We start from the raw sequence: 12685 nt of genomic DNA, 5'->3' as shown, positions 1-12685 counted from the left end.
AAGAAATCACAGTACCGCCAGCACCAACTACAGCTAATGCAGCTTCGATAAGGAGTTCCTTCAGCTGATCGGCAGTTAGGTTTTGCAGGGCAAAATGCGTAGAATATAGCGTGGACCACCGAAATGGCAGGCAACTTCAACAACCATAGCATGTGAAGCAAGCATTTCGTGTTCACCACCCGCTGCTGCATTTTGAGCATATCCTACGACATGCCCTCCAGAAAATCGCAATGTCTCGACCAGCTTTACCTCGTCAAACATTAAATTGACCAAACGCTGCTGTGGTTTAAGCTGGTTGAACAAGGTTTTGAGGTTGGAGTCCTGCTGACTCCTAGCAAGCATATGTTTTACCTTTTTTGTTGATGGTAGAATGATTAAGCCGGATCGACGAATCATTTTGTATGCACTGGGTGATATGTTGTGAAGCTGCATTGCGAAAATCGATAGTATCAAATCGGCGACGATCAAGAGGTTTGAACATAAGATGCAGCTGTGACAGAAGGAAGGTGAAATGAGGAAGCTCGTGTGCCTCAGTCATCCAACAGAGCTGGCTTATTACAAGCTGAAGAATTTCCTTGCTTGTGCATTCATACATGTTTACCTGGTCAGTTATGGATCTAATCTGGGACCATTTTGAGAGCAGGCTGTTCTTTTGCAAAGGAAAAAGTCGTTTGGGCACCTCAATACCATCTTTCTCATCTCTATTGAAGAATAGAAATCCAAAAAGTGAGTGAACTTGTTGGAAATGAAAGAACTGCTTGACAGTTTGTCCAGTAGCATCAGTTCTTTATAGGTAAAGGTTTTCCTGGTCTTTTATGACGCTAAAGCCAGGAAAATAGGAGCTGATTTTAGCACAGAAGTGGTCGAAATCTTGGATATTATCTACAGCCTCATCAGCTGCCTGCATCTTCTTAGCTCTTGATTCTGACGTAGAAGATGATGTTGGGCGTGGGGCTGAGGTCACCTGCTTCAAAGCTGATTTCGGTACTCAGGAAAATATTGATGGGGGTTCTTTGGGTCGTTTGCCACCCCTAACTGACACCCAATCACAATTGAAATGTCTCACAAGTGTGTGTGTGTGTGTGTGTGTGTGTGTGTGTGTGTGTGTGTGTGTGTGTGTGTGTGTGTGTGTGTGTGTGTGTGTGTGTGTGTGTGTGTGTGTGTGTGTGTGTGTGTGTGTGTGTGTGTGTGTGTGTGTGTGTGTGTGTGTGTGTGTGTGTGTGTGTGTATATCCTTTAAGCACCTCAAGCTTTCTTTCTCATTTGGCATTGCCAATATCCATCTCTCCCTCTCCTCAGGATATGACCTTTACATAAGGCGTCCCATCATAGTTTCCTCTACAACCAAAGCAGCTGCAACGACGTGGCATATTGTCACCAAAGCAGGAAACAACACGAAGATCCTGTGAGATCACCAGCTGGACAGTTTCTGAAGGAGAAACAAACAAAACAAACATTATTTAACGATTATAGAAATCAGCAAGTAGGTGCAGTAGGTGCACAATGTCATGTTTTGTCATAGACTTTACAAAAGTTTTCCTCTATGAGTTAGACATAAAAACGGGCAAAAAAAATCCCAAAATTCAGTAATTTGACCTTGAAATATGACCTATTGACCTTGAAGATGACCTCAGGTGGTGTTGAAAATGACACTATTGAACTCGCCGTCCTCAAAAACCCCTATATGGACCCCGAGATCGTGTCTCTTGCCCTTCTCGAAGTCATTTTAGCCCCGGACTCAAGTTAATCCTTCAGACTCAAGTTACAAACCCCGAGCATGGGAGGTTCCAGTCCTTCTCTGTAGGAGTCTATGATACAATCACAAAACCATACCCCTCCACCATCTCCCCCATCAACCATCACCTCACAAAACCCACCATCACCCCCACAATCGCCACCACCACTACCACACCTCTCCACCAGAGCAACAATCCCCCCCCCCGCCCCACTGGAGTGGGGCGGGACATCGATACCTCATGGACACGACGGTGGGATACGGCATGGACACAAATGGCATCCCGGAAAAGTATGAAACGGGACCATACCATAACATACAAAACACCAGGTCAGCCTGCGATGGTGGGACAAAGCATTGGTCACCCATTTTGTCCACTGTGTCCAAGTGTGCTTGGCAGTGATGGGTATTTCTGCTTGAGTTATATATAAACCGATTCATCAATGAAGACAAAATTTCTCCCTTATTAACCAACAACTAAACGAAATGCAAACCCCGATCGAGCTGTAGTTCACATGTGACCAGCATTTTCATCTTTTCAACACCTCCGTCTTCACCTCCGCCACCTTCCTCTGAATCGTTCGTGCAAGGCTCAAAACGATTCGGCTCTACAATTCCCCTGAAAGTGTTTCCATCGCTAATTTTGTCTCCAATAGTTTCTTCAAAATCACACTGATCAGTTTAAACATTCTGAGAACCTTTAGAGTTGCTGATGACGGTGGAATCAGTATCGGAATCCGAGCTCGACATGCACCGTTTCTCCGTGTAAAGCCACTGTTTGGATCAAGGTGAGATCATAGTTTGTTGTCACTGTCAAAAATTCAAAAAAATTTCAAAAAACAAACTTCCCTTCAAATTATACCATGATTAATGATTTCCAATGGTTTTCAGGAAGAAAAAAAAATTGCGTTTGAGTTCCCCTTTTAAAGGATTTATTATGTGTGCAACAACATGACTGGAGTCGAGCTCAGATCAGTTTCGGAGTAAACAGGGGTCAGTTTAGAAAATAAGTAATCAAATCAGTGTATAAAAGGTTCAGTGTAGGATGACGAGATTCATTCTGGAGTTAGCCAGACTAATCTTGAGGGAGCGGTTGAAGTTTCAGCAAAATGAACAGTGACAGGACCTGGAAGGTAAACCTATGTAGCCTGAGTCACAGTCTGGGAGCAAAGAGAGTTCAGAAGGTGGTAAGGCGGGGGTCTTTCACCCAGAGTAGATAACGTATGGAATAGTCTCCTTGGGATGGTTGACGAAAGCGGCAACAGTAGATAGGTTTAAATTGGAATTAGGTATGTATTATATAAGCATTGGGGATAAAGGGGTACATGGACAAACTACCAAAGTTTATTGAAGGTGGAGGTGGGGGTGGAGAAGGATTTGCACAAAGAGGAAAGGATGATTAAAACAAAATGAGACGATGGCCTGGAGAGGAAGAGAATGGGAGAGAATCATGTGTGTGTAGAAGATATCCTGGATGTACATAGGTGAGGGCATGAGGTAGATGGGCAGCACACTTGAAAGGCTGAAGCAAAACAATGGACGTAAGCAGAATATTGCACAATCGGGAGAGTGAGGGGCAAATGAACACATTTGGGCAACCAGCCTTGACTTCAGAATGGTGAGCAGGTGAGGGTTTCTTGAGGAATATGTGTGTCTTGGGAAGGACAAAATAGGAGAGGGCAGAAGGATCAAGGCCAGATTTAAGCTTGGGTATGAATGAGTGATTGTGTGCATGTGTCGTGATTGTAATGTTGTTGAGCAGGTCTTATCAAAAAGTGAATGCGCTATCAGTGTTTGTTTATCCTTCACCTTATTTTACAACCCTCTTCATCCCGAAAATAAACTAAATATAACCTCCTGGTGATGGCCATGTGCCTCATCTTCTCCTCCCTATCCCTCCTATTCCCCCTGCCCCACCCCCAGATGTGAAAAAGCATAAGCCTGATCAGCTAAATATCCTCTTCCTGTGTCCAACTTCCTTGTAGTTCCTTCTCCACTTCTTACTTTCCAATACCTTGTTTAACATACCTTGTACAGCTCAACCCAGGCTGGACATCATTCTTCGCCTGATACTGTATTTCCATGAAAATTAGCCTTCCCAGTGGCCAGGTTGAGCTTCCAAAGGAGCTCAGCTGCTTTTTATCCTGACTCTTTCCCAACGAGTGCAGACATGCAATGGGATGAGGGCCAGCCAATCAGCTGATGAGTCGATGTGTACATTTTGACTCGAACCTAATTCGGAGAGACGTCATTTGTCTGTGTGCAGTAATGTTGATCATTCTTTAGCACGTGTTAAAAGCACTGAGTAGGCAGAAGAGAAGAGAGAAGTTGCAAAAGATGTTAGCTAATCGCTTGGAGACCATTTACATTCAAGGTCTGAAAATCGCTCATAGACGGAGTATTTCTCCTGGGCCTACTAGCCAGAGAATGCCTGTATCTGTGGACTATACATGCAGGAACAGTTTATCAGGTCTTTCATTTCTTCCTCTTTTTGAGGTTGCCTATTACCAAGGTAAGGCATTGCTTCATCTAATCATTTATAGCCAAGGGAAATACACACTTGCCTCTGAGCTGTCTCGCATGGGTTCAAATCTAGACCCATCCATAACATGAACTGAGGGCAATGCATCATAAGTGTACGCCGTCCTTCGGAACGACATAAAGCTAGAAGACCCATCTGCCAGGACTGGTCCTTGGTAGATGCTAAAGATCCCACTAGCATGTTTTGTGAAGAAGAGGCGATTTATCACCGGCCACCTGGCCCAAATCCAAATCCCTGCCCGAATTGCAACCACGGCCTCGCCTCAATAAAATTATGCAACCACCGGGTTGCATCTCATGAGTACTTCCTTCTCCTTCTTTGGATTTGAGTCCAGGTCCGACATGCATTCACTAATAACGACCTCATCTTTGCCATACGAAAGTGGAAGATGATATGAAAAAGAAGGGATAATCATTCCAACTCGGTTTATATTTTCATTTACATAACAGACATCTATGGTTACATTTATTTGCACTCACGTCACGCTCCTCCCAAAGTATGGTTTGTATACAGTCGGTAAAACACACGACAATCGAGATTTTGTTCTCCCTCTGCTCCAATTCCAAGAAATCCTTGAATGCCCACTTGATGACATTCCCCATCTTTAGTTGACCTTCAGCATCATTCTTTTTCGTTTTTTGTTTTTTGTTTTTTGTTTGTTTTTTTCCTCATTATCCTTTACATTCGGAAATTCAATTTATTTGCCATTTCGGTGCTTGTACACAATACCGTACTTACTTTGCGCCGAGTATGATGGAAATCTAGGCATGGATCGATCTGTCTCTGAGCGGTAAGACTTTCAAAATGATAGGTCTTGTCGCATGATCGTATTCAACCTTCGTCACCTCTTGTCGTTCGCAGGTTCTGACCTCTTTGAGGTTCCTGAAAACTGGTAGTGTGAAGCATCGATTGAGCTGTGGACCTTCAAAGCAATTTGTTTTTGTTTTTATTTTGATATGCTTATTGTTTTTATTTTTTTGCTTTTTTGTTTGTTTGTGTGTGCCCGATTCCTGTGCACGATGCGGAAGGTAACTAACAGCTTTAGGATCCAGACTGCAAGGATTTGATTTCCATAAACAAAAAGTGATAATATAAGAGAATATCAGGGATTTAAAGACAAATTATAATGGTATTAAGACATGATAGTGATGTCCTTCAAACGGTGCTCTTTCTATGTTGTGGATTAAAGAAAGAGTTGAGCATCTACGAGGTGTGTTCAAAAAGTATCCAACCTTAATTTTTCGTGCGTAAACAAATGAAGTGAGGGAGGCGTGGTTTGGTGCACGTATGTAGGCGATCCTAATCCGTATGCATGAATATTTTCCCGCCTGCAGAAGTTGACAGTCGCCGACAGACCACCGATGAGTGAGGAAGTGTAAGTGAGCACCGTCGGATTTTCGTTTTTGACAAAATGATGGATCACTGTGGTCTCATCGCCAGTGATCACTGTGTTGAAGAAGTTGGGATCGCTGTTCACAGTCTCCAGCATGTCCTGTGCGATCTCCAAACGGAGTCGCTTCTGCTCGATCGTTAGCAGCTTTGGCACGAACTTCGCTGAGATTCTCCTTAAGCCCAAATCCTCAGTCACAATGGAATGAACGGATCCAATGCTGACGCCCGCCTCGTCTGCAAGTTCTCTGATCGTGATCCGACGATCCTGCATCAGCAGGGTCCTCACTTGGTCAATGACGATCTCATTTCGGGATGTTGAGGGCCTACCAGAACGTGCTTCACTTTCCACTGATGTGCGACCATCTTTGAAGCGGTTGTACCACTCTTTTATCTGTGTGGTTCCCATTGCTTCCTTCCCGAAGGCCTGTTGAATCTTGCGGATCGTTTCCACCTGGGAATCGCCAAGCTTTACACAAAATTTGATGCAGTAGCGTTGTTCAAGTTTTTCCATCATTTTGTCAAAAACGAAAATCCGACGGTGCTCACTTACACTTCCTCACTCATCGGCGGTCTGTCGGCGACTGACAGCTTCTGCAGGTGGGAAAATATTCACGCATACGGATTAGGATCGCCTACATACGTGCACCGAACCACGCCTCCCTAGCTTCATTTGTTTACGCACGAAAAATTAAGGTTGGATACTTTTTGAACACACCTCATATGTGTACATTGCTATGTTTTATTCCTGTTTGAATCCCCTTCCACTTCCCTCCTTACCTTTTCTCATCTTGCAAATGTGATCAACTCAGCAACAGAATGGTATTCCTCAAACTCATTGTATTCATCTTGTACTTGCACACTGTCGCTCTGCTCTTCATATATCCTTTCAAAGGTTAGAAATCATTATTTGGACTATTAGCTTTGGTTTGCCAATGACATTTTATCCATATCCTCTGTTTGTGTAGAAAACGATGATTTCAAACAAACTTTTATGCCTGTGGGTCCACATTTTTGTAAGAATTAAAAAAACAAAAACATCATTGACTTATTTTTCGTCTGGAACCTTTATTTATTGGGTTTCTGTCCCAATTACCTTATATTTATTTGTATTGCATTGCAACTGTCCTGTGGCTTCTTCGCACCCCGGTAACCTAACTCAACGTGTGATGTTTGCTCAAGTCAAATGGAACACAACATCATCCTGATTCTGCGACATTGATCTTTATATCTTACGCTGCGAGTGCAGGTAAATGGCAAAGCATGACTGGATTTTCATACGAAGCCAGTATGCAGTCTTCAGATTTGGTAATCTCAATTTCAAACAGCCCCGCTCCATTTCCCCACGTCCCTTCCATGGTACGGAGAGACATACCAAGTAATATGCATGGCTGTTTGAAATACGTCGTATTTGACTGAAAGACAGTTTGAGGTTTCATGAGTGGGATCTTGCACCGTGTCACATGATTATTGGGGGATATTTGAACACGAAGCTACAAACCCACGAGACTCCCGCAACAAAATTGGCAGCGTTTTTAATTTTATTCTGCCCTGCGAATGCTGTCACCGTCATCACCATTTAGCTTTATGCTGTAAAAAGTAGGAATTACTTTCCATTGCATTTTAAAAATTCATTTTAGAGTTTGTTGAGAATAATTTGCTCACAAATAATTATTCGGCACAAATTAATGAACGTTGCAATCACGATTTGGTTGTTTACCCAAATTAAATTGGTTCTCTCCCATTGCTGGTGAGATGGAGGTTGAAGGAGAGGGTGATGGAGATGGTGAAGAAGAGAAGCAAGAGGTGGTACAACTACAACACCTGTAATTTGTTAATTTGAATGTTAATCTATTTGAGATCGAAAAAAATATTAATCTTTGCTTATGATTGACTGACTGAGTGGCTAAAGACTCTTTTCTATAGTTCTGTGGGTTTGTGGTTCAAATCTTGGTCACATCATGTTTAAATTATGATTTTGTAATGTGCCCCATGCCCATATTATTTAAATATTATTTAATTATTAATTCGTCAGCCACTTTCTTTTTATCTCTAACCTCCTCTCATCGCCTTTATTTATGTCTAACCTACTCTCGTTTCCTTTATTTCCTTTAATTTATCCCACCCCACACCTTTATGCCTGGTGTTGGCTTAATGGTTTGGGTGGTGGGCTTGGGATCCTCAGGTGCCGGGTTCAAATCCAGCTCAGCTGTTGAATTAATACCAGGTAGGGTTAACTCGGCCTCTCATCCTTCCATGGTCGGCAAAATGAGTGCCAACATGCTGATAAACTGTGTCAGAGTGGTGACCCATCCAGGATTGTGTCCAATCGTCAAGGAGACTTTAAGCAGCACCAATGCTCTGCACAGAGTGTGGTCCCAATCTCCTCTCCTCCTCCACACCTTTCCTGATCCCCTGACTAAACTGGGCCACAGGCCAAGCCCATACCACCCCACCCTCTCCACTGTCCCCTTAAATCAAAAAGCAAACGAACGAGCGAGTTGAGTTCGAAGTCGAGGACCCACTGCCGAAGGAACAGATGCGATTCGAACCCACACCTTTCAAGTGAAGAACCAAGTCCTCAAAACACTCACCCCATTGCTGTTCACAGCAAATTAAAAATATATATTTTAACTATCAAATACCTTCTAATCCTTACTATTAATTTGCAGACTGGTGTTTGTTGGGTTACTCCTCCCAGTTCTGGGCCAATTACATGCAGACTTGCTACATAGGATCAGCATGACCCTAATTCATGTATGGTGTTTTCATCTTTGCCAGCAGTCTTGGGGTGGTGAGGAGGATGCAAATTATCTGTGCAAATGTGTATCTTGTAGCATCACCTTGACATGGAGAAGGGTATCACAAGTCTCCACCATTTAGTGCAGTGAAATGTTTTGCATTATAAGCAGTCGGTATGTTTTTGTTTTATAAGCCTGGTGTTGGCTTAGTGGTTAGGTTGGTGGCTTGGGATCCTTGAGGTCCTGAGTTCGAGCCCCACTTTCCACTGAATTAATATCAGGGGGTTGACTCAGCCTGTCATCCTTCCGAAGGTCGGCGAAATGAGCACCAGTACACTGGTAATTATCCCTGCAGGGTCGAAGGTGACTAAAGGGTTGGCGTCAGGAAGGGCATCCGGCCCTAAAAACATTGCCACAAGAAAGGGTACCATGATTGGAGCCCACAAAAAGCTTTCCCCTGCTCAGGGAAAAAAACCCTTTGAAAGGGTGTGATGATGTTGCCTCATGCATGAAACCCTGGGGCGTGTTGCTTTTCAAGAGCAGTCAGCTGCCAATGCATGCAACAAGATTGCCTGTTGGGTGGGTATCCTGCTCTTGTCAATAACAATAATAATAGTGTGTGTCCTCCATAATCTCCAAAACCATGAAACCTGGCAGGCTGAAACTTTGCATTCATACTTCAGTAACTTTGAGGAAGTACAAGAGTAAAAATTGGGTATTTGAGTTAATTAAAACACCACCTTTGCAGATAATGACTATTATATCCATCTTCAGGCACATCTAGTGGGTCTTCAGGCACATCTTTGGCTTACTAGAGTCTTAATTCGCCATGTTGTTCAGCTTGCTTAACAATGCCTTGAGTTGGAACAGACTGCAACAATTTCTGGACAATTTTTTTTTTCCTCTCGCTTTCCTCCATATCATCATACCAACAAAGCACTGGATACATTGTATCGTTTATAAACACCCACATTCATGGCTTTATTCCATTTCCACACATGCCATAACCTCAAGAATCTCTTAACCAAAGTTGCATTACAAAATTTAAACACCAGAATTCAATTTAGCAGCAGTTCCAAATGCGAAAGGAAAAAAGTGTTCATTTGTCTAATTTGGCCCGAGTTTGATATTTCAGGCTTCTCTGAGAGGTGCTTAATATTGTTGTGGTCATGGGTACCGAAAGTATTATGAGAGGGTTGATCCTCGTTTCTCCGAGGAAGAACCAGACCTGGGGCCACCATTTACAATTAACTTCACAGTACGGTGGTTTGCTTAACAACCACGAACGCCAATCAGTTAATCACGCGTTCGGGTGTCCGTCTAATTTGCCTTTTACCTCGAGGTCACATGGCTTCCTGACCGGGGAACTCACCCTTGGCTATGAACCAATCTTATCTTGATTAGATCTTAAGTAAGGTGGCCGAGCATTTACCGCTGGTGCACGCCAACTATGACAGGTTAATTAGTTTGGGAATTACTTCCAAGTCTATCTGGGTTTGGACAATGCTAGATTAATGGAAGGAAATGACAAGCACGAACAGGTTGAAACGTCAACAAGGAATTTATTATTTTTTTTAAAAAATAAATAAACTGAAGAACTTTATATTTCCTTGTCCATAAAATGGGTGAATTCAAATTAAATGTTCAATCAACAAAATAATTTCAAACAAATAAAGAATTCACCACACATTTATAGAAAATGGACAAAGAACAGAAGCTTATCACGACACCTTACTTAACAATAAAACACGAGACAAGGGTACCCATCAGACCATTCGAGGGGAAAAAGAAATCCGGTCTCGGCTTACCAGGGCAGAAATCATCGTGCGTCCGAATATAACCCAAAATGAGAGCGTGGCTTGGTCTACCTCTTCAAATGAGCTCTCCACAGCTTGGCTCATTTCTGTTGTTCGCACTGTGCCTCGCCGAGCACCCACCCGCAAACAGGCTTGAATACCAATCGGTCATTGTCATTCCCAGGTACCAGAAAAGCCAAGAACCAGTCAAACCAAGCAGAACCAGCAGGAACAGTCTGTCACCAAACGCCGTTGCTGCAGTCACCAACCATCGTTGCAACTCTCATCAGCGCAGTCCGACCATCCTTTTATTGGGGACCAGTGTGGGTGGAGCATCAAGCACGACTTCAGCCAAATCCAGCTCGCTTATTGGTGCATTCCTGCACGAGACTTCCAACCGTCCATTCTCACGGTCATTCTCTCCTGACCATCAAACAAGATGCAGCTCCCAACACAGGCCTGGCTTATGACGCTATGTTCAGAGCGCTTGACGAACGTCAGAAAGCGGGCATTTGCCAGAACAACCGACCAGAAACATGAACTAAAATGTCCTGCAAGTCCAATGTGAAAATAACCAAAATAAAATGTGTAAATAAATTGTGTATTTCCAAGTCAATGTGTCTTGATGGAAAGGGAATAGAACGATATCCGTTGGACTAACGGCTATCTTATCGGGTGCACGAACAGTGAATATCGCTCATGCAGAAATTAAAACCGACGTAAAATCATACATCCTGAACGTGTTGTAAAGAGGAAAGAAAGGGAACCTGTTCTCTTCCCTTCTCCATCGCATCAGTTGGAATCTCACCAGACAAGGGGATGGGTCTATTCTGAACATGCATTTATGGAAATATCTGTCTGAGCACCTGGATGTTGTGTGAACATTACTCAGATCTGATTCTGAAATCCACAACAACATGATGGATCAGCAATCGCAAATCACTTACCAAGCCAGCCATTAAATATCATTTGAGTTTTGAGAATCGGATCACGTGGATTAAATAACTCGAAATTGAAAATGTTAAGAAATCAGCGATGTTTAGGTTTTTGCAGATATGTGCCATTACCAATGAGCTTGCCCTCACTTGCTAAACCAGCCGCTGCTTATGAACGATTTAATTGGAGTGATTGTTTGAGTGCTTAAGCCACTTATCGAGTGCCCTACAGTCCACAGCGGTGCAGTTTGTGTGCCGATCGGGATGTACAGGTGGCTGTTGCTGTAAAGTGGAGGTCCAATGGTCCCTATATATGGGCATTAAAAAAATGAGGGTTGAAGTGGGGTCTGTGGGGGGGGGGGTTGAGTGACTTGCTCCTGATCCAGGTGAAGTTCAGGAAAGGTGATCCTATTAAACAACTTCCGACCTTAACCTAACTGCTAAGCCAACACTTGGCTTAAAACGATTAGGGTAAAAAGGCAGAATGCAAACCTGCAGCAATATCCCATTACAACAGAGAAGTTCTAATGGGATAGCGACCCATAGCGACCATTTCCTTGCGAACCGAATAATGTTCAAACAAAACGTGAAACAATGAGTTTGAATTCGCACTACGTGTGTAACGATCACCCGGTGGGACGAGCATCCTTGGTTGTCCTCTTGTGACGATATGAGGTGCAGGACTAGTCGGGACGAATGTTCACTCACGGACTGCTGAGGATGTTTGTGACGTACATTGGTCGTGTTGTTTGGGTGGATGTTAATTTAAATGTTCTCCCATTAAAGCATTTCAGCGATTCCACTCCGCCCGCCGATTTGATTTTGGTTCAGATCCGAATTTGGATCCGACCATCAGTGGGACACAAAATGTAAAATGTTCAGCCTTGTGGAGGTATGTGCTCTACAGAGTGCCATTCCGTTTCGCCAAGTTGTCACCGAATGATTTTTCATTTGTTTATCTGTCAGTTTGCGCGCAGGATCTCAAAATGTTATGGACAGATTCAGAGGACACTTGGTGGACAGGTTGGGTGTATGATGAGGATTAATTTATTCGATTTTGGTGACGATCCGAATACAATAATTTTTTTTATTTTTACAGTGATTCTTTACCATTGAGAGATGAGTATACATCTTGATATTTCAAAAATGTATTGGGCCTCAAATGTTTAATGGATCAGGCATTGCGTGGTGAAGGTATATGCGCTCTACCGCGTGCTTCTCGTTTTTGCTGTTTTCATGGATGGGCTTTGTATTTTCAGACGTTTTCTAGTTTGGTTTTGCAATCGCTTTAATTGTTTAACGATATATTAGCAACATCTCAGGTTGATAATCATCGCAAGGAGATGGGGATGGACCAGGCATCTGCCATGGGGGGTGGCCAGATGGAGGCCCCTCGAGTACTGGTGGAAAGTGGATAGAGCGACGCGCTGCTCCAGGACATGCTCCCATACCTGATGGGATCGGTGTTAACCCTGAATGGTGACATTGAAACTCGAACAGCAACTTATCCACCTGATGAAGCTTCTTCATCTCTATCCCAGCGCCGGC

At 43.3% G+C, this 12685-nt stretch overlaps 1 protein-coding gene across 1 annotated transcript in view; it reads left to right on the top strand.

The window, feature by feature from the left end:
• Positions 1 to 6716, top strand: part of PARN (poly(A)-specific ribonuclease) — a 285191-nt gene extending 278475 nt beyond the window's left edge. Inside the window, exon 24 of the mRNA XM_085885374.1 lies at positions 5138 to 6716. Coding sequence (XP_085741500.1) covers positions 5138 to 5172 — 35 coding nt within the window. The 3' untranslated portion in view covers positions 5173 to 6716. The remainder of the gene's footprint in view (positions 1 to 5137) is intronic.
• Positions 6717 to 12685: the final 5969 nt, after the last annotated feature.

Source organism: Eptatretus burgeri, chromosome 1, assembly GCF_056783735.1.
Source record: "Eptatretus burgeri isolate ZD-2024b chromosome 1, Ebu_testis_v1, whole genome shotgun sequence".
In the NCBI taxonomy this organism is placed as follows: Eukaryota; Metazoa; Chordata; class Myxini; order Myxiniformes; family Myxinidae; genus Eptatretus; species Eptatretus burgeri.
The sequence above is the reverse complement of the archived record's forward strand: the minus strand, read 5'-3'. Positions and strand labels throughout refer to the sequence as shown.